Genomic DNA, 23333 nt, shown 5'->3' with positions numbered 1-23333 from the left:
TCTGACTGAACGCTACACTTTTGTATACTGCTAACCTTTGCCAATTGTCACCACGGCTGAGCGGTCTGATGATTCTTCTCCCTGCGTTGTGATGGTGCGTACAGAGAGGCGGTATGTCTGGTGAAAAAAGAAAAAAAACCCAGAAAAAAACCAAACTTCAACTTTGGCCCGTAACTCTCAATAGCGACTGACATATTACTTCCCTTCAAGAAATCAATACATTATCAAGTAAACTGAGAGAAGAAACAATGAACTTCAAATAAACAAAATGATCCTCGCAAGAGGACTGCACGTTAAACAATCAAGGAACTATTCTTCTTCTGATTGGTATCATTGGTATCAACAAATCTTCATGAAAATGCATTTATGCGGTTAGAATCAAGAATGATTTCCGAAAATTTGGATTGGATCTAGCTTCGTGAATTGGAATTCATGTCAAAAGTATAGAACGTTTAAAAAAGAGAGCTTAGACACAAATTGCTCTCTTCGTCTCTCATTTCCCTTTCTTCCTCTACTACTTAAAATAATCGAAACGTATAAACACAAGTTGCAACTTCCTGAAATCAATTACTATTCAATTGCTGTCTACCATAATTTACTGGACTATCTTTACGTTCATGCACAATAAAAAAATGGTTGAATCTTACCTCCTGGGGGTCAATATCTTCCAGAAGCGCCTTTGTTTTGCTGCTTCCTTTGATCATAAGTCGAAGCTCTCCATTCGCATACACACCATAACCTTTCACTTGGTCTGCAGGCAAATCAGCGGGTTTCCAACTTAGGAGCACGCTCCGGGTAAACTGACGCTCAAGGTGGAGCCTCCTAGGGGAGGGAACTCCTGAGATAACAAAGTAGGACAGACAGAAATCAGTGTTTAAACGGCTGAATGACAAAACATACTTCTGAAAGGTTTGTTTCTGTATAAACTGTTGCGCCGCGTCGATTTGATGGTGGGGAGGGGGGGGGGAATTACAAGATAATTCTAAAGCTGACGTTTCGAGCGTTAGCCCTTAGAGTGAAAGACGGGAAAACGCTTTTCGGTGGCTAAATTATATTATCAACTCAGTTGATAAAACCAAATTATCTTGAAGCACTTGTTAAAAACCTGTTTTAAACAAGGTATTGTCCTTATTATGGCGTTTTAATCCATTGAAATTGCTCGGTTTCCTCTCCTTCCAATTAAATAATTATGCGGCGGGAAGAATAGCCCACAACACGGCCTAACAATCGCATGACTTACTACGAGGCATTATATCAATTTCATCACTCGTGATGCCATCTTGGCTAAATCCAGTTTCTTTCGAACCATCCTGTTCATCAAATTCATTCCCTGAATCATGCTCCTCTTCTATTTCCTCCTCTATCTCCGCTTCGTCTTCTTCCTCAATGTCCTGAAGTCCAACGTCGGGGATATGTTCCACTGACAAGCGTAACGCACGATGAAGTTTACCTGACGTGACAAACAAAAAATGTCACACAATAATCACATACAAAGCGTAAGGTTTTCATGTATAAATATATTCCTTTAAATTTAATTTCATACCTGGAAGTAACATTAAAATTGTAAGACGAGAACGCCAGAATTGATATGTTTAAAGCGTGTTTACATTAAATATTTTACTTTATGTAAAAGAACGTTTTCCCTTAGAGTTATTTATTCGCTTCGAAGCGAATGTACCAAAAAATAACAACAAAAAAATTCATGCTTAAAAGTTATACAGATGACTATAAATGGTACCTTCTTTAATTTAAAGAAAATTTTTACCGATAAAAATTTGCTCTTTGTGTCACCAGGAAGGAACAGTTATCAAGTTAAAATTTAAAAATACCATCCACAATTCTGTTATTTTCCTTCAGATTGTCTTATCAAAATACATTTTTTTGGGAATTTTATCTTTAAGAAATGTCTGGATTTTACGTTTATTGTTTAGTTGACGTGTAAAGGTGCTGTTTACTCCCAGAATCATAAAAAGCTACCTTAAATTTAATTAACATCAGATTTATAAGGCAGTCTATTAACTGCTAAAGATTACCCGAGAACTTAAGCATGCGCACTGGTTTCATCTGCCGCTCGCCATTTTCTCCCGGTATTGCAAGTTCGGTTTGTCCATCTTCCGAGAAGCTTTCTTCTTCTAATATCAGCAACATAGGGATCGTTAGAAGTGCACGTATGAGCATACAGTGTATGAAGAACATTATATGAATAAACCAGGAGTGATAGGACAAAACTATTTAAAAGATACGACACCTCGGTGACATTAAGCAAATTAAGTTATTGAACGCTGTCATACCATCCTTGTTAAGGTTAGAATTACTTTACCTTTTTTGTTTCCTTTATATCGTTACCTTGGTTAAACGTCAGTTGCAAATAATTTAGGTTCTTAAATAGTTCTTTCGAAAAGCACGACTGATATTGACAATAAACACGTTAGAAAATTAATTTCGAACAAAAATAGTTTAAATCATTTTCAGTTTTATTTCCTTCTTCTTCATTTTTCATTCTCTCGTTTTTGTATTAAAAAACAGTAGTTACCATCTGTTTCTTCTTCATCACTGCTGTCTGGTATTTCATCTGAAAGTGAAAAGACCAAACAAATGTGTTTGTCAATATCACGCTGTTTAAAGCAACGTCCACACTAATCCTGGGTTAACTGCTAACACAAACTAAACAACTAAGTCCGACAAAACATACATCAATAAGAGTTCAACAATAAACGAATTGTCACAACGTTTTATTGGAACATCGGGTTTTCCCCATCTGAAAGATACCTTAAAAACATCATATGTAGATTATGGACTGCAACTGCAAGCTTGATAAATTTTGAGTGTCAAAGAGAACGGACAGTTATCTACAATACAGACATAAATTTGGTCGAAGAAAACAGACCATAGAGGACAGAGAGAGAGAAAAACACAGTCAGCTTGCTGGTAAGCCAAATCAAATATACGAAGTGACACCACTTACCAATTCCTTCTCCAGTGCCATTCATCATCAAAGTCATTTCACTTTCATCTGGAAAACAATAGCCAAACAATATTTTAACCTCTATCCAAACTGGTTAATCAGACAAGATGATTTAAGTGCAGAGTGAACATTATAACGTATGTTTAAATCAAATAATGTTAGAGGGGCTACATAATTTTATCAATTAATAAATTTAGTAGGTAAGTAAAAACTTTATTTGAAGACGGTGTTTCCATTCAGGTACAATTTCTCAAAGGATAAAAAACGCTAACTACACTAGCTAAGAAATGGCTACTAGCAATAAAATCGATAAACCTGCTTTACAACGGTGTCGTGTAAATACCGGATAGTGCTACATGATCTCGCTTTGAAAAGTGTGGTTTTTCAATTTCGTTTTGAAATCATTGAGAGGGTTCGATTGTTTTATCGCTTAAAGCTGGCTAGTTCATAACACAGCCCATCTATGGCTAAAACTTCGTTTACAATAATTAGTGCGAGGTTGTGGTATAGATAGCTTGCATTCAGCATTTTATGAGCAGTTACCATTGCGCAGACAAAAGCGAGAGCTCAAGCAATTCTGAGTCTGGTTATTGACGGTGTTATACATCATAATTTATTGACAGTTTGATTAATTGATACTCTTGAGCTGCTCTTACCAGCGACTTTCTCCACAAAGTTAGAAGGTACAAATCCTCTCTGACCATTCATCAGTTCACCCAAAAAGTATCCATCCTATTATTCAAGAAAAATCAGTCATTGGAAAAGTTTTTACTTTGCGTATTCCTATCTGGGAGTTTAAGAAAACCGCGACGAGGTCTACAAGGGGTCTGGCACTGATAAAGCCAGACCCCGATAACCTCTCACCGACTCGTCTTCAATCTTTCCGCGGGTGGAGAAATGCGCGTCGTGCAGGGGTGGTAATGAGGGCTGCTTGCAGGCTAGGTTACCTCGCATTCCATCCAAGGTTGAAGAGCTATAATACACACACCTGGATAAACTCCAGCGAGATTGATCCATAGGTTTCTATGCCAATTTTATCTTCTTTTTTTTTCTCTACATGGCTGGGCACCTTTCAACCTTCAGAGCTGCATGCAGATAAATCAAGTAATTTGTATTTCCTTACCTCATCCATCTCGCCAAAGACATACAAATAATCTCCAGCCTGGAATGCCAGCTCCATATCAGGATTCTCATTTGGTGAGTGTTGATAAGGGTCATAACTGTACCTTGCAATATAGACAGCAAGTTTCTCTTGAATGGCTGGATCCACATCACTGTTATCGCCTTCAAGATATCTAACGTCCAGTGCCTCCTCTTCCGCACTGAACCCATTGTTGGTACCTGTTGAGATGTCTTTACTGCTGGCTGGCATGGCATTATGCACATTCAGTTTACCTGATACAAATCAAATTGATGGTCATCAGCGCATAACAATAGTAGTAATAATAACAATAGTAACAATAATAGTAGTAGTACTAGTACAAATACAAGTAACAGTTATAATAATGATCATGATGATAATGGAATTTAGTAGTGGACAATACGTGAGGTGACTCTTCCTGTCTACTGTTTCCACGTTGAATGTTGGTTTTTGCGGGGGAAGGAAAACCGGAGGAGCCCGAGAAAAACTCCTGAGAGCGAGGACGGCAACCAAGAACAAACTCAACCCACATGGGACGCGCGCCACGTCTGGGAATCGAACCCAAGCCACAGCGGTGGTACGTGCTCCCACCAGTGTGTCATCCATGTTCCCCAAAGCCCCCGTCTCCCAGTATCTTGTTGTTGTTTTGGCCAAAAGCGAAAAAATCAAGCCTGACATGGCCTTTCAGGCAAGTAGTGATTGTCTTAAAAAGCAGACAGGTCTTTGCTCACTTAACCCTTTAACCCCTAAAAGTGACTAGCATCTAATTTCTCCTTACAATATCACCCTTGAATCAAACATTAAGGTCGTGAGAATAAAGGAGATCATTGCCAACTGAAGAAGCTCTTGATTGTTGAACAAACTCTCCTTGTCAGAACCCTTGGAAATGTGGAGGGAGTAGTATGGAGAATATACATACTGACGTTAGGCAGTGAGGGGTTAAAGACAAACCAACAAGTATAGTGGATAGTGTGATCCAACATGACATCCTATCCCAGGATGATTAAACTGAAGAGGAATGGCACGAGACTGAAATTCATCTCGTCTCACTGAAGAAAATCAGTGCGCTCACCAATAGGCTGTAGTGTAGAGGGCTCAGCTTGTTCATCTTCAGGAGCAGAGCTGTCTGGCTGATTGTCCTCCAAGTCACCCAGGTCTCCTTCAGCCATGCTGGCCATATCTTGACTAGCCTCACTGCCGGCTCTTTCCATTGTGCTGATGGAGCTGCTGGTATCTTCATCTGCTTCTGCTTGATCAATGCGCCGGTGCAAGTCATCAAAATCCAAATCAGATCTTTCAGGTTTCTGTTCTGTCTCTACATCATCCCCTGGATCTGCATATGCTTTTTCTAGCAAATAGAGAATATAAGAAAAAAATAGTGACTCCTCATTTAACCTGTATTTAAAAGGAACAATATCACATCCTGAAACTATACATTGGTTAAATGCACTGCATGAAATGCAGGCCTGTACTACAATCAGTAGTCTACTGCCATCTATTTTTAATATGAGGTTGATGGCCTTCCTAAAAATGTCACCATGGCTAAATTAAAACCTACCAGAACGCCGTTTGTTTTTCTCTCCATTAGCAGGAAGTGAGAAACAAAGCTGATAACACCCATTTTGAAAACACAATGCAAATCATACTTAAATCAAAATGCCATACCACTGAGTGGATCATCTTCACTATCAGATGCTGCTAATTGATTAATTCTTGAAGCCAGTGACTCTAATATATCCTCTGATGCTGGAGTATTGGTGTCTTCTCCTGCAACAGGTTGGGGCTTGTTGGAGTTGACAAGGAAAGACTCAACCTTTTCTTCGAAGGTAGCAGACTTAGTTGACATGATCTGAGATGACAGTACATCTGCAGCATCACTAGAAAGTTTGCGAGGTGGTTGTGGACTTTCTTTAAGTGAAGGCTGACCTTTGACTGCAATGCCTATGGTTTGATATAAGTGAAAGATGTCATGGGAAGTACACAGCAATCTCAAAGACCAACCTCCAGTAATTTTACCTTTCCTGGATCTGTCCAATATTACATTTGTACAATTTAAGACAAGGTGTTCTGTTATTTTCACTGTAATGTAGCACAAAGTTACAGGTTAATGATTCAAGGCAGTGGAAGGGAGATGACTTACCTCCAAGATTTCATGCCTTATTGATTCGTATTATAAAAAAATTTATGTAAATGCATTCTGAAGTCAAATGTTACCAAGAATTCAAGGCATGGTTTGAGCTTAAGTGCAGCCCTAAGAAAAAGACTCTTGATGCCTTGGTGTGCACCAGATTCTTTGGTAGGTTGTCTGGATCAGGGTCATTAGAGTTCTAAAAATACATCTACTTTCATAGTGGCACTTGATAAGATTTTGAAATACACAACAAGTTTAACCCTTTAACCCACAGATCAAAATTTGTAATTCTCCTTACTGTCAACCATACAATTCTTATAATGTTGGTTCAGAGAATATAGTATTGAATCAACTACATGTGATTATACCTCTCGTTGATATTGTATTGATATTGTAAGGAGAAATTCTGTCCCAGTGGCTCATGGGAATTAAAGGGTTAAATGTAACCATCACTTTTAAGGTTTCCCTAAAAAAACTGCAAGTGGTCCTTATGTAATAAATGAACTCCAGCTCAGGAATACTTCCTTGCAGAGAATGGTTTAAGTGGTTACACTAGCTAGCCTGAATTTGATTTAGAAATTACCAATAACATTCTGTTGAAGTTTTACCTTTCACTTCTACTACAGCTGGAATTTCTTTGTTGAATGTTTCAAGTGTAGTCTGAGTTGATCTGTGACAAACTTCTTCTTTCCTTCTGTTACTGTCCCTTTCCATCTGTTTCAGTTCATCCATCTCTTTTTTGAGGTTAATGTTATTCTTTTCAGCCTCAATACACTTCTGTTCCAAACTACGCACAGTATCTTCTAGTGATGTCACAGCCATCTCATGAGCTCGGTTGGCTTCCTCCTGGATCTGTATAAATATTGGAAGCAAAGCAAGCGATGACTTTAGTCCTAGGGATTCCCATCATTCTACAATTTCTCAGCTACAAAAGAACATGCTGTATTCCAACTATGCCTTGGGCGTGTAAATCTATTTAATAATTAGTGATCATAAGAACAGACCATAATCTTTTAGTTTAGATGATTACTAGTACATGTACATTTCAAAGAGTGTAAGAGAAATATTTGGTACAGATTTGAGGAACACTGTGCTAAGAGCAGCACTACTGCTGATCATGCACTATGGTCAGTTCATCTGGGTGAAAGTAAACTGGTCCAGAAAAGGACAGTTGTCTGAAGAAGTGACAGATGTTTTGACACCCAGGACAGTAGTCAGCTTTAGAGTCAAACAAGGAGTTGTTCATCACTTAAATGTAAAAACATCTGGCTTGTGAGAACTGGTTGGTCAGTTTATAATGTCATTATTTTCATGACTCAACTATCTAGTGTTGGTCATCACGGCTCAGTTTTTGATCAATCAGTAAAGTTAGTTTGTTGTTCTATTTTGCTTTGACTGTTTTGTTAATGTTGCCAATAAGTTTTTTATATGGTGCCGGTAGTTGTTGACATCTGATGAGAAAGGAATCTCTTCTGGTTTATGAAAGTTAAATGTTAATTTCAATTTCAAGGAAGTTTGTCATAAGAAACAGAGTCTGAAACAATGGTTCTAAAACTATTGAGGCCATACTCATCCTAACCTTGTGAAGTTGTCTAATTTCTTCTTCTCTCTGCTTAAGTTTTTCAAGACTGCTAAGATGTTCCTTCTCTATCGTCATCTTTTGTTGCTCCATAGTCTTAAGATCCTGTTCACAGAAAAAACCAAATTATATTACTTTCAAGCTATAACAAATAATCACCCTAATCACCTTAGCTTATGTGACAAAGAGTAGCCGAGGAATTTCAATGTGCTTCTTCCCTAAGATGGGCAGGAGAACGAATGGCCTAATGTGTGAAAAAATCTGGCTTAGAGGCCTACCAGAAATCACTGGGTTGTTGCTTTGAAGAAGGCAGTTTACTCTGACTCACTCTTCCTCTCTCCATGCATGTGTGTAATTGGAAATCAGTCTACTAAAAGGGAACCTAACAAACTGTTTAGAGTAACTTGTAATGGGAGGGTGTTGCATCCCCAAAAGAGGGGATGGGGTGGGGGAATGGCAGGACTCCTAGTCACTTCTTGCTACAGAAAAGAGGGCAAGCTACATCAAACCTCACCTCCTTAACATGAAGAAGCCCTTCCAGCTGGTGTTTTAATCTGTTGCACTCATCTGTAAGCAGGCCACACTTCACATCTGAAACCTCAAGTTTTTCCTTTACATTACTGAGTTCCTCTTCCATCTGTAACAAAAAAGTCATAACATTTTTTTTTTATCTCTGAGCTATTGCATATGATACATTATTAAATTTTCAATTCTGAATATTGCATTTCTAGTGTTCTGATTGGTTTGCTCAACTTGGGTTATCAGCTCATATTCTAAGTCACCTTGCATGGAGATGCATTGCACCAACTGCTGCAGGCTGAAAAAAGACCCTAAATATCCAAGCATTCAGGATTTAATGAAATTCAATAAAATAATTATTCCATAAAGGTTTGTTGGATACATGATAGGTTCTAGCCAACTCAGTGCTACGTGACTCACTGGCTATTTACCCTCTCATATCCAATATCCAACACCTGCTCACAGAATAATTGTGAATTAAACTTGCACTACCAGTGCCCAATATTTTGCAAACACCCTCATTTAAGTGAACATCAAGTCTAGAAAATCTACATTTTAAACACCTGCTTTCTCCAAAATATATACTATGCAAACAGCTAGTGAGAGCAATAATGTAATTTTGCTAAGCATTCCAAAACCTTAAGCAATACCTGCATTCTATCTAAAACAAACCTGTATTCAGCAGATACATGTACCTTAGATTATAAATTAATTTACTAGAGAGGCTCTTTATTGTGCCTGTTGAGACAGGTCTATGTAAGTACATTTAAAAGTAAACCATGGTTTAAGTAAAGCACAGAGCACAAAATCTTCAAACAGATCAAGTAATACATAAAAAAATGTTCCTACAAGTTAAAAATCAAAGATCTACCTCTTCTAATTCTTCCATCTTTTTGGTCATTTCTGCATTCTTCTTCTGAAGCATGGTGCATTTGGCAGCAAATCGTTCTCTTTCGTGTTCCTATTTATAAAATAACATTTTCCAAGGTAAATTTCCAAGGTATTTAAAACATATTAATTAAAAAACCAGACACTTTACAACTGTGTAAACTGACATTAATGGTCTCAAGTGGAGTGAGAGTGGGGCTAAGTGGTTGGAATACTGGATTCAATTTGGACTTGAGGTCCTATGTCCAAGTCTTGGGTAGCCTGTGAGCTAGCTCTCCAGAGGTTCCTGGGGTGTAGGTAAGGTGTGAAAGAGAGATTGTAATCATGTCTCAGAACTCTGAATTTCAGCATCCAAAAAGTGGACACAAAATGCTGATTGGCTAATTTGATCTGGTGATGACGTGATATTTCCTTTGAGATCTGACTGGGCAGATTTTAAATCAACACCCTTGGGATGCAAAGGGTACTGGGCAGGGAAAAGAAAAAAGAAAGCTTACTGGCTGGTATGGGTCATAAAGAGGTTGCATCAGAAAATGTTGATAAAAGCAGTAAGTGTTGATGTCAACAATCGAGAAAATTGAACAAAGCAGTTTCAGCAGTGTTTGCAGAAAATTTGTGTGCGTCATTACATATGCTCTTTGAGTTAATCACAAAAAAAAAAACCATACTTTGCATGAACAATCCAACCTGGTTTAAAAACCAAAATTATTAAATTATCAAAAATAGTCTTATTTCAAAAGAGATAACCACAGAGTTTTAAGCCTCATTTTTTTTTTTTTCAGTCTTGATGAATTCTTTTAACATACAGCACTTTGATTAATAATATTTTCCTCTGAAAAATGCAAGAAAGCCTTCCAACACAAATGATACCATCATTGCTTCATTGCTATAAGTATCCGTTAACATTGATAATGGAAGCTAAAGGCAAACACCCACATACATGAAAATATCAAATAAAAACTTGAGACAAAATCATTAGTTAAATTCTTAGTGGCCGTATGTTAATATATCACCATCATTACCATGCCTTCATCTTAAATTTATGCACCTACATTTCAAGTATTAGATATAACTACTTTTTTCAGGGGTGGGAAGCTTCACCAAGTTCTCAGTCCACAATCAATGTAGGATTCATTTAATAATTTTTTTTTTATGATATTATCATGAAAAAATTATTTAATGAATCCTACACAAAATTTACATTTACAGGTAAACAAAAACTTATCAACTGCTTTCCTCTCGTCGTAACTCCCTTAAAAGTGCAACTGATTCCAAAGAAAGCTAATGTTAAGATTTTCTTCAAAAAAAAAACAAAAAAACAAAAAAAACAAAAACTTCACCAGCGATGCAAAATAGGATCAAATGTAATTTGTACTTTATAGAAGACATAATGTTTACACAGACCTGCCATTACGGAGTTTTGTCTTGCCTTAATTAATGGCAACTTAAAATAATTAAAGCTCTAACTAGTTAGCCTTTCAGCAGGGAGAGCAAAGTGGAGTGCTGCTGTTCTTACATTCTTTACAAATTGGCTAGTAGTGCAGTAAGAAATATGTGATTCAAAAGTAGTGGTTCAAAATATTACAGTGCTGTGGTTCTCCAATAGGAAAACATACATCCATGTTACAGAGGCAATTTGAACATTGCGGCCTAGAATTTCCAACATACACCTCAACTCTGATAATATGAATACTACATTATATTAATTGCTGGCAACACTAACAAGGTGTCTCACTGGTGCAGAATGCCATAACAGCTATTGCAACCTACATAATTATTATGCCATGAATGGCCAATTAAAAGAGCCATACAAAAATTCAAAATCCAATGCTTGAGAAGAAAAGAAGTAATTTACCAGTTTGGAACATTTTGTCTGTTTTTCCTCTAAGTCACTCACAAGCTTATGGTTTTCCTTCTCTTTCTCCTTCAGCTCCTCTGCCTGCAGAAATAGCATTCTTATCAATTCCAAACATCCCAGCACCAAAGTAAACCTTCTAGTGTATATTCAACATTCACATACAGGATGAGCTCCCCTGATAAATAAATAATGAATAAGCCAAAACCCACCAGCAAACTGGTAAATAATGAAACAAAAATGTAATAGCAAAAGTCTGCATCCCCTGGTAGCTAACAATAAACACCTGCTGAAGTATTTCAGTTTAGTAACTCTCTTAATCAGCAGTGAACAAAATGCACAGTTTGGCCACTATAGCAATCCAAATGAGATAAGACGTGTAATTAATCAATGAAAGAAACATAAGGCTTTAGCAAATTTATTCACTACAAGAAAAAATACCACAAAACCCATTCAAGATCTCCTGGTGATGGTACATGTAGATCAAGTCATTATGACCTGCAGACTACTTCAGTATATAAAATTACTGCCATGTATAAGCAACGGTTAATACCGTATCTCTAAGACTTGGTCTCCCTTTTCAAAACTTGTTACTGAAAATCAAATTTATTTATTCACCTAATACATTATTACATGACATAACCCTCTTGAGAGGCGCTTTGGATGGAAAGCCAGTATTAGCATACCTCCCACATAAACAAGTGTACTACACAATATCAACTCCAATCTTTTCATTCATTTGCATCTTCCATTTTCCACCAAATCAGAAGGAAAGGGAGATACACACCACTATTACGAATTTGTACAGATCCAGACATCATTATCTATAAGTTATATCAAATATGCCGCAATTTTCATCAACAAAATCACTTCACTTGCATTGGTGATTTTGTGTCAACATTTGACACACAATAAATATTATAATTTCACTAATTTTTTGGACAGAAAAAGAATTCTTCAGTTAAGCTTAGGCAAGTTGTAATTTCATTTACAAACAGACAGGTGTAAAACAAGAAAACTATCTCTGTTCTGACCTAAAATTTACAGTGTACCACAATATTAATTCATGTGAGTAAAATTCTTTGCAAACACTAAACTACCAAAGATCAGACACCCTACATGATACCTTTAGAAAAGAAACAGGCATTACAAGTATTAATTCACTTTGCTAACACATTAACTTCCCATGTTCATTTTAAGTATACGTAATGAAAGAGCATAAACTTCCGAAAAGGAACATTTTTCAGATGGAGTTAACTTGATAGGCAAGCTGCACTGAACAGTACCACACATACACATGAAAAATATTTCACATCAATAAACAAAACAATGAAGGATATAAATCCAACACAAGTGATCTAAAACGTTAATTCCTTAACCTACCAATTTCAAGCTTTCAGCCTCAGCCTTTTGCAGTTGAACCACTGAAGTTTTTAAATTATTGTTCTCATCTTCCAACCTGCTGAGTATTTCAGTCTTCTTCTTGATTTCAGAAGCAAGATCACCTGACAGTAGCAGAGGACTAGGTTCACGAGAAGAATCACCATTGGAAATTTGTCTCTCAAGCCACAACCTCTCCTTGGCTGACTGACGAATTATGGATTGAAGCTCTTCAACTTTTTCTTGCTGTAAAAAATGAACAGTGATAACAGTCACAATTACACTAAGTTTTGTCCAGAAGAGTTTTTGTCTCTTCTGATGAGGGTCATCTACTACTGTAATGATCCAAGATTGAAAAATGCCCCTCATCAAAGGAGCAAACCAGCTCAGAGTAAGTGGGTGAGCAAGAATACCCATAACAAAATGAGGAAAGCTCACTAAGATGCACTGCAAGTACTGATTACTCCCACTTATTATCCCTCCAAATGGTTCTCATTAAACAAATTAGAGCTTAATTCATTGCCTGCCAATGATACCAAAAGACAAACCAAGACCAAAATATTGAGAGTTTACCGGTAGTTTAACAGTATTGCTATTGAATGCACTATTGACACAAAATTTAAAACAACTGTTTAAGACAAACAGACTTACTGGGATTAGAAGGATTAAAAATGTTTACTAGTGGAGTGCAAATGACAAGATAAATCTTTAACCACAACAAAAGATAAATGCCACCTGAAATAGGTTATCCACCATCCAATATTATAGAATCAATACAAGGAACTATCATTAATACAAGGATCATAAACATCCTTACATGTATGTTACAACATGGAGTAAAGTTTACAACAGAATTATGAATATTCTTTCCTCTGAGTCTGTTACCAATGTTTGGACTTACTATTGTCCAGAGCCTAGTTGTTGAAGGGGCCCGTAATGCTATCCAACAGATAACTCAGTATTCAGCAGATAAAGGTTAACAAAACCTGCTGCACTATCAACTGGGCAGAGATTTATCCATTCAATAGTGTTAACCACTCTTTGGGAAACAGCGGCCAGGATAAGAAGAAATAAGTAAATTACTGATATTTTCAATCATCTCTTCATGTAGCATTTTGAGACATAGGTGTAACTCTCTGCTTTCAGAGGCAAAAAAATAACACTGTGTATGAACTGCGCCAAATTGTCAAAAGCTTAAGACATCTTAACCAAATGTAACTAGATTCACCTGAGGCTCTATAATGGTTAAGGTAAAACAAAACGCTTTTAGTAAAGATATGGAGCTTCTCTTCCACAGAAAATAACAATTTCCTAAATGGGCAACACCATGAATTATTTCTGATGCGAGGCCATAAATATTTCTAGATATCTTGCCAGTAAATTGGAACGCATAACTTTTACAAATGTTGTTGTGAAACTAGTGATACCTCTATGATAAGGCAGCACATGGAATGAATTTTGGAAAAGTAAACCTTAAGTTACTTTTAGCCTTTAATTATCCTTATTGCATCAACATTAAATAAAGATACATAGTCTTTTGTGTAACAATAAACATTCACAGCCTAACTTTCCTAACAGTACTACAATCTTTTTATATTAGCAGCCAAAGATATTAAAACTGAAATCATAACTGGCTGAATTTTGAATCCTCAAGGTTGACTCAAAGTTTTTCTTATTTCTGTGCTCATAAGAAATACATCATGGTCATGAGATATTTTTGGTAGATCTCACACACAAAAACATGTAACCATCAATAATTCTCTATCATTAGAAACAATATCAACAGATTTCATACAACAACACAAGGCTTCAATAAAGAAATTCAACAAAATTCATACCATCGTAGAGCACAACTCTATAGAAACTTCAACTTCTTTTTGCTGCATTAATGTGGAATTTGTTTTAAGAGCACACATCCCAGAGAATCACTTCAATAACTTGTTATGAAAATATTTTAAATTGTTGAAAGCTTCTGGAAGTTCTACATATTTTCCATCACAAAATAGAAAAACCCTGTTTCCTTTCCTCCAACAGTGCAGTACCTCTTTCCTGGGCTTGGACGAAACAAGATTGCCTTTCCTTGCCTTCAGGCGATGCTTTAACATGGCTGCTTTCCAATTCAAATGATCAAATTTAGCATGCCTTCAATAATTGTGACTCAAACCACAAGATTGCATTCTTTGAATATCAAAAAAAAAAAAGCACTTTGAGCAATATAGACCCCCTCTCACTTAAAATGTAAATCAATGTTCTTCCAAAGCATGCTGTAACTAAAGAAAAGGACTCTTGAAAATCAAGAAACAGTATAATCTCAGATATAAGAGCAGAGTACATGAAGACTTCCTCTATTTGATTATATTTACACCATGATTAAATATCCAGAATAGAGAAGCGTAATAATATCTTGATGATATTCAAGAGAGTGTCATGGTTCTGGAATGAACTTTGACTGGAAATGAAATATCATGTTTAATGAACATGGAGTGTCAATGTTTTCAGTCAGTGAAGATTTTGTGACCAATGTTCAGCAAATAATTAATGTTATCCTAGTGGTTGATCATCTTCTTTACTATACAGTAGTTACATGCTTGACATCCAAATAATGGATTAAACAAAGCATGGTCATGAGGCTAAGATGGAAGCCTGGAAATAGAAGTCTACCACAATGCAGCAACTTTACCTATATTTAATTCAATTAGCTAGCTCAACTTTTAATACATGGACATGTCCAGTATGAAGACAAGATGCTTGTAAAAATGTCAGTTGCACAAAATTTGACAGCTCTTTCCCCAACTACCTATGCATTATAATCACCTAAAAACACTCAATTTTGAAACCCAATTAAGTTTAGACTTGTCCTGTATTTGGGACTGATGAAAAGGTTCTGAGGGAAAGGAACAGGATGCAGATTTTACACACCACATGATGGACAACATTTCAATTTTGGTTCCATCAATAATTTTTTTAGACATTGTTGCCCATGACATAAATGTGCTTGAAGACAGATCAGTTCTAGGAGAAAGGTATATTTCCATCCTAGCATATCAAGCTGAAAAGGTCTTAAACTTTCCTCAAAATGTGCATCTTGTTTCTCTCTTTTTTTTTTTTAATCTTTCAAATCAGTTTGGTTCTTATTCCATTTCAGACCATGATGATGAATTCAATATAACCACAAAGAAAACCAGAATGGTACACATGCACACTTTTCTCAACTTTCAACTATAACTATTAAAATCATGACACATACCGGGAAATCTGGACCATTCTTTTGTGTTGATATCTCTTTTCTCAGTTCATCCAGTTCTTTTTCCTTAGACAACAATGCTTTAGCATGTTCAGCAAGATCCTTGGCTCTCTGTCTTGCATACATCTTTTTCACATGCTCCACCCCAGCACTGTTAGAACTGTTCTCCTCCACCAATTTCTGAGAAACATGGGATAAAGCAGCATTCAGTTTAAAGTCAAGAGTAATCTGGGGTTGCTTTGGCTCAATTTACCAAATTTACTCTTTGATTGAACCTCATAGTCAATCCTGTAACATCATCTATAGCACATCCATAATTTTTTTACTCACAAATGTGAGAGAACCCCCTATAACACAAGATAATTTGGTTTTATTAACTGATTTAACTTACCCCACTTATCCTTACAACACAATCAAGTAACAAGTAACAAAGAATGAAAGAGAATTTTGAACTTCAGCCTGTACATACTTGAGCCTGAACTTTCTCTTCCTGAAGTTTCTTTGCCTTTTCCTCCAACTGTCGTGCAATGGACACAAGCTCAGAATTCCTCTTCTTGAGTTTCTTTATTTTTTCTTCTGCCACAAAAGTTGCTTTCAGGTTTCCACTCTTAGATGACTCTTTCTGAAAAATAAATAGTGATAAAGATTTCAAAAATAAAGATCAGACACCAGTCCCTGCAGCCCCTTCAACAGGCACAAACATTTGAATCTGGCAAGCCAGATGACCTGAAGGCACCTTTCATATAGCTGAAAAAAATTACACTTAATTATCTGTATATAAACATTTTACCCATAACATGGTAAAAAAAAATGTTCCTTTAAGGAAAATGTTGGTTTCAGCTGGAAAGCATTGATCACACTCTAATCACTGGAAATAACATTCTACAGAAGTTGTTTCAAGTATGTGTACATAGTTTTGAAATTTAGTATCTTCATGACAATTACCTTGGAAAGCTAGTGAGATCATATTAATGATATAATCCCTTAAGAGAGGAGAACTCTTAGCATACACTTCTTTCAACTTCCTTTCAAAAATATCTTTGATAACACAAGCTAATATTTCAACCCACTGCATGGGTCACACTTGGAAAATGTTTTCCAAAATGTTTACTTTTTTAAAATCTGTTGTCAAGGGACACTTCCAGGTGTGAACCTAAGAAGATACAGCTGTAACTGTCATCACTTATCAGTGAAACTTTGTCAATATGAAACATGATCAATTTGAAAACATGCTGGTATCTCTCACAATTTCATGCTTTTTTTTCAAATCATGGAAACTCTCTTCAACGATTGACACTGCAACTTCAACAGGACATATGATTGCAAAATCTTTTTTTCCACGCATGCTGCTTGCTATCCATGGGTTTCATAAATATCAAACCCTTGAGTTTGATAAAGTATCACATTCTAGTGGCATCATTTGTTAATTGAAATATTAATACAACAAACTTGCAGACAACATGTGAAAAACCCTGATGAAACCCTCACACTCATCTTTGAAATAGTACATCTAGTTTCTGGTCTACTTCAGTTCTCAATGTGTCTAGACACTGACAGTCACCTTGCACTAGTGCAACCCTACTCCTTTGAATAAAAGGTTTTATTTTCTAGTTGTGGTTACCCATTTTTGTGGTCTTTTTCCGTAGAAAAGTAGAGACCTTTCCCAAGCACAACTCATGCCAAAGTGTTGTCAAGTGCTTTTCCCAATAAAGGGACGCATAAATATACAAGTACATTGAGTTTAAGCCGAAATAAAAGGAGTTTTCAAAAACTGCATAAATTGTACAGGAATTCACATAATATATTGAGAGTATCTTATCCTCAAGTCTTACAAAAGCTAAATGGAGACCTGAAGAAGTACAACTCAACCGCCTCCACACAAACATATTTCAACTGTACATCACATGAAAATTATTTTCCTTTGAGAAAATGCTGACATTAAATACAAAGACATCTATTACTCCCCAACCATGGCTTAGACTCCAAGAAGTGTTTAACATGAAACCTCTCAGACATAGTTTGATGCTACTCTGGTTTGCAGATTTAATGAATGTAACCAAAGAAGTTACAATTCATAGACCCTCTCCTTGTAATATCCATAAACCTTAAACCTTAAACCTCTCCATATATATCCATATATTATTCAGCAAAACACTTATAAGATAGAAGCTGCTATCTTGATCTAGCACCAAGTTCTCACAACTAATTTACTTCTTCAATCGAGATATTACTTCTTTAGCAGCTAGAGGAGAGAATTGACAATCAGATCTGAGGAGTTAAAGGATTAAGTCCTCCTTAAGAGACAACAGCCATTTCTTCGTCATGAAAACAGGAAAACACTAGACATTCTTGATTAACACACTTGTTCCCTTAACATTCAGACTTCATAAACAAACCCTTCTACACTGTATGTTAAGATAACAAAACTTCAATGACAAACAAATCAGATATCATCATCCTGGTTAGCCCAGCACTATTCCATGTTATCAACATTGTGGTAGTTTTAAATGATTTAAGGTTAAAATGAATTCAAGAAAGTTTTTTCTTTGTTTAAAGACAAAAGCAGTGTATCTAGTACAGAGGGAAAATACAATCCAGACTAAGCTGAAATTATACTGATCTGAAATTCATAGTACACTGAAACATTATATAAGTTCAAGTAAAAAAAAATAGAAATACACAAAACGAATATATCTTTTGCTAATAGTTGGTTAGTTGAGAATTTCATAACGCACAGTCTTTATTAATATAATATAACAAAATAAAAATTACAAACCTCCAGTACAGTACACTTTTTCTCTAAGCTTTCCACCTTTGATTGTAATTCAGCATTTTTCTTTTTCAATTCTCGTTCTTTATCTTTTCGCACAAGGGGCTGTGGAAAAAAAGTTTCTATATCAACTTCAATTGTATTTCTATTCCCATTTCAAGGGTACTTTGTCTATAATTTTCACCTTGGTTTAAACTTCCTGCTGCTCCTTGAATAGAAGCTATTTTGGGGTTATTACCCTTGAATTATGCAAAATGGAGGAACAAATTGCAAAGGGACACTGTGCTGATTAAGAGAGGTGATTATTACAAATATCATAGATCAATGAACATAAATGTAATAGAAAATTATTGTCCATTGAAAGTAATAGAGTTATCTGAGAAACACAGAGAACAACTAAATGCTTAAAAAAAGCTATGCCACCATATGTCTTTTGAGAAAAAATTAACAACACAAAAAAGTGAAAAAAATTAAAAGATAACACCCAAATGAAAATGGAATGGGAAAATAGCCAAATGGAAGAATAAAGACTCCATTTCTCAAACCATAAAAAAATTAATAGCCACTGCATCTCTATGATTATGGTAGCAAAAAAAAAAAACAATCACAAAGATTACTAAACTTTTGTACCTATTAAAGAAGTAAACCTTAAACCTGATAAAAAGAAGGTGAAAAAGGCAAGAAATATGATGAACAAAAAAAAACCTTCGGGTGTGTGTGGCTTAAAATTATGGGGGAAGTGAAAGAAATGATAATAGAGGCCAAAAATATGAGGAGGGCAACCAATATAAAGAACAGACAGCACTTAAGCAACAGACATAATCAAATATTGTTTGAAAGCTTTGGAGAGGAAATATCCTTAATTAAGCTGATAGCAAAATAACAATTTGCACACTCATATTATAATTATACTTGCCTAAACAGAATCTTACAGAAAACTAGGGGTCAGTGCTATCAGCTTGTACGCTTTTTTTTCCTGTTTTCAAAGCTTTCTCCTGCTGACGCCATATGAAAACCATTATCACTTACTAAAGAAAGATCATGTTCCCACGTTATGTAAAACTTTCCCACTCACTTAATTAACACTGCAAAATTGTAAATGCACTATTTGCCAATTGAGCAATACTTTTGAACAAAATTTATAATCAAAATGAGATACATTGTGGCCATTTTGGCAAAAGTGAATATGATATAAATATAATATGCTATCATGCAGTAGTTTGACTTTAAAAAAATTCTGGTAAATTTGTACTTAAAAAAAAAAAAAAATGCAACTGGAAAAGTATGCACCATAATGTACTGACAATGAAAAATATTAACAATGAAGGCCACAAAATGAAAAACACTTGACTAAATAAGGATACACAGGTCATTAAAAGATAACCATAAAAGATGTCTAGCATAACCCTTCCATACCACTAAATCAGCCTTACTCTATTCCTTACAAAAATCATTTTGTTCATGTTTGCAATAACATTCAAAAGTATTTTCTGTTTACTGTTAACCTTCAAGAGGTTGAAATGAACTGTTCTTAAGGGGAAACCTACTACCTACCCGAACAATTTAATATGGAGGTGAGGTACAAGCAGAAAAAACAAACAATATCTTTACAAATAATATACTGAATTTTAGCAAATTCATGTTAACAATTTTCGGTAAAAAAATCCCTTGAGTATAGAAATTTTAAAAGGTATGTGTTAATGGGTGCTTTTATAAGTTTCCTCAGCTCGTCTTAACTCATAAAAGCCTTCATTGGACGTCGGTCTAATATCAATACCTCTGTTACGCAGAATTCTGTTGTTATCCAGAATATTGATTTCTATGAGCTAAATTTCTACTAAGAAATTATTATAATAGTTTTTCAACCAGGAAAGGAAAGATCCCTGTACCATTTAAGACTTCAAATTTCTAAAGACGTGATTAACAAAATAACAAGAGAGAACGCCTTGTGTGTCATAAGTTGTTATATCTTTCAATCATCCACTCTTCTCTAATCCAATTTGAACGTTATATCGAGTTGTTCACGACATATCGGCGGAAGTAAAACACCGTTTAAACCAACAAAGTATCACTGATTGTAAAAACCAGATATAAACACGATTAGAAATCAAACTAAAGAATAAGCAGGGCTTTGTACGTTGTTGTTATAAATATAGACAATTGGGACGTGTATAAGGAAATCAATTTGCACTTTGTCGATATAGAGCGGCAGGAAGCCATCCTAATTAGTTTAAATCCACAACAAACCTAACAAAAACCAAAAATTATTCAAGCGTTATTGCATTTTTTAAAGAAGAAAGGCAGCAAATTTCCATGCATAATCGATACTTACGCTTTCATCCAGGCGATCGCTGGCACCTAAATCAAACGAAGCGCCCGTCCGAAGAGTTGATCGCCGCAACATCTCGACATCTCCAGACAATCTTCTTTGAAGGTCGTCCTTCTCGGCTTCGAGTTTCCTTGCTAAATGATCCTTGTAAGCCAGTTCATGCTCCTTTTCTTCTAATGCCTTCTCGGTCAACCTCCTCTGTTGTAAACTATGAATTGATTCACGTTTCGAGTCTTTCACAAATTTTTGAAGCTCGAGTTCGTGATCGGCTTTCAAGCGACGTATCAGTTCAGCTTTTTCGTTGTCCGCTGAAGATTTGGCTCGATATAGTTCCTCAGCCTTTTGCTTCTGTTCTTTGAGTGTAGCAATCTCGCTGCGTAATTTTCGCTCCACTTCAGAATGATCTTCTCCTTCCTTACTCCTATTGACTAAAACCCTTCTTAACTCTTCCTCGCCATGTCTGTTTTTCTCTTTTTCATCAGTAATTTGTTGCCTCATAGTCTTAACTTCTTCCTCCTTGAACTTAAGCACTTGTCGAAGTTCGTTATCTTTCTCTTTAGCAGTATTATCTCGAGCTTTCTTTAGCTCTGCCGCATGTTCAGTAATCAATCGTTTCGTAGCTTGTTCGATCGCTCTTTGCTTTTCCTTTTCAAACCCGTCCTGGATCCTTTTCAACTCTGCAGACTTATCGCGCAGAACCTGACGAACCTTGGCGCGCTCCGCTTCCAAATCTGACTTTAGTTTGTTGTTGTGCCTTCGTAAATCCTCTACGTTACCTTTTCGCGAAGACGGAGAATTTCCCAGATCCCTATCTGGGACCGGTATACTGGAGGATGGCATTTTGCGGCTTAACAATACCACAATCTCTTCACTTCAGTTACCTAAATAATTGCAAATAAAAACACCTCTGGTCGCCGCAGAGCGTTCCCGCTCGCGATTCCAGTCCATACCTCCGTGCATTTCTGTGGCAAATCTATGCGTCTCACACGATGAGGACGTTGCAACAATAGATCGGTGACAGCGCTTCGGACGCTAACTTTAAACAAGCTTAACGAATACTTGTAATTATGATATTAAACGATTCTATAAAATTCCATATCCATGATGAGTGTTGTGAGTAAACTAACTTTGGTCATGCGCAGCAGTGAACGTGACAAACAAGAGAACCCCGCTTGTGCTATATTTGGACAACATCGCCATATTTGGCTGTTACAAAATAATGCCTCCCGGCGCGATCTAAAAATAGGTACAACGCAGATAGATGTAGAGAGAGGGAGTTAAATTCACGCTTATTACTTTAGAATAGTACCCTTTCAGGACTCATAGAACGTTCTGCATTAATCATAACTCATTTGCCAAGGCGACAAAAAGTTTGCTGAAGAATTTTTCAGGACACCCACGAATTGCGGATCTGAGTGACTGCACGATCTTACTAAGGAAATACTGCATATATTTACCAAGATATACTTGGAAGACAACGCCACGGAACACGGAATATTTTAAAACCCTACCAAAGAAAATTAAAAAATTAATATTTAATTCAAACAACAAAAAGCTGTCTTTCGCTGGAGTGCCCTTTCCTTAAAACCGCAAAAACCACAACCAAGATTATTACAAAAGAAGAAGAGAGTCCTAATTTATTATAGCTAAGTCTTTTAAATTAAGTGAGTGACGCAGGCGTCGCTAAGCAATGGAGATCAATTTGTGTTCCTGATAAAAGAAAATCTCATTAGCACAAAGGGGCCCATTTAGACTGCTAGCAGTTTTACAGATGAACTTAGATCACGTGTCGCTGTCTATTTAAAACTAATTCCAGAACGAGGAGTTAAAAATGACGCCATTAAATTTCCAGAGCTCGTTTTGGATAACTGTTGAATTGAAAAAAAAATTAAGAAACAAATTCAAAGCTGGTGCTGAGTAGGAGGAATGTACATAATACCGATGTCTAAGACAATGGAACATCTTGACTTCTTCACCACACGTATAAACAAAAGCTACCTAAGACAGCGAAAATCCAATTTTCTTTGAGTAGTCCGTCATTAAGAAGGGAAAGAAAAAAGGGAAAGCAACACAGTTAAATTAGTCGAAACTAAGAATAGAAAATAATGGCAATAGAAACATACCTAAAGAAAATTCTGGAAGACTAGAAATAACCTTAGATGTGAAATAAATCAAACATCTCATCACGCACTTTAAGGATTGATTGTGGTTCAAAATCTCCCCACTCATCCAAGGCCAATTGTAAAAGCCTATTAAAGAGAATATGCGTGTGGAAATTTTCTGATACGGTTACAATAGCAATTAGCAGCATACGCCAGTCTTTTTTATTTTTCGATATGATAATTGCTTCCGGCCGAGCCAAAATGGCTCGCATACATTGCCAAAACAACTTATATTCGCTTTGAGAGCGCCATCGATCAAATACGAAGCTGTCCGCCTAATTCAGACCTCGACATCTTTGTATCCAATTTGATAAACACGATACCTTATATAGTTTTAGTGAAATTTGACCTTTATTTAGCTGGGACTGAT

The 23333-nt window shown here is 36.2% G+C and overlaps 1 protein-coding gene across 5 annotated transcripts in view; it reads right to left on the bottom strand.

The window, feature by feature from the left end:
• LOC113674505 (peripheral-type benzodiazepine receptor-associated protein 1) overlaps positions 1-22409 on the bottom strand; it is a 31374-nt gene extending 8965 nt beyond the window's left edge. For 3 of the 5 annotated variants that reach the window (XR_003446525.2, XM_027190985.2, XM_027190983.2), the window contains exons 1-20: positions 20805-22409; positions 18479-18577; positions 16172-16324; positions 15706-15882; positions 12462-12704; positions 11079-11162; positions 9207-9296; positions 8331-8453; positions 7817-7921; positions 6846-7089; positions 5772-6047; positions 5179-5454; positions 4089-4360; positions 3622-3697; positions 2966-3013; positions 2534-2572; positions 2034-2132; positions 1241-1450; positions 648-838; positions 36-117 (exon numbers count right to left, since the gene is read on the bottom strand). Coding sequence is in view for 4 of the 5 variants with exons in the window: in XM_027190985.2 (XP_027046786.2) it covers positions 36-117; positions 648-838; positions 1241-1450; positions 2034-2132; positions 2534-2572; positions 2966-3013; positions 3622-3697; positions 4089-4360; positions 5179-5454; positions 5772-6047; positions 6846-7089; positions 7817-7921; positions 8331-8453; positions 9207-9296; positions 11079-11162; positions 12462-12704; positions 15706-15882; positions 16172-16324; positions 18479-18577; positions 20805-21641 (3724 nt within the window). In the remaining variant the exon portion in view is untranslated. The remainder of the gene's footprint in view (positions 1-35; positions 118-647; positions 839-1240; positions 1451-2033; positions 2133-2533; positions 2573-2965; positions 3014-3621; positions 3698-4088; positions 4361-5178; positions 5455-5771; positions 6048-6845; positions 7090-7816; positions 7922-8330; positions 8454-9206; positions 9297-11078; positions 11163-12461; positions 12705-15705; positions 15883-16171; positions 16325-18478; positions 18578-20804) is intronic. The other 2 variants (XM_089189267.1, XM_027190984.2) reach the window with 1 other exon arrangement.
• Between the last annotated feature and the right edge of the window lie 924 nt (positions 22410-23333).

This window comes from Pocillopora damicornis, chromosome 12 (genome assembly GCF_964200805.1).
Source record: "Pocillopora damicornis chromosome 12, jaPocDami1.2, whole genome shotgun sequence".
Taxonomy (NCBI): Eukaryota; Metazoa; Cnidaria; class Anthozoa; order Scleractinia; family Pocilloporidae; genus Pocillopora; species Pocillopora damicornis.
This window is presented reverse-complemented; position numbering and strand designations above follow the sequence as displayed.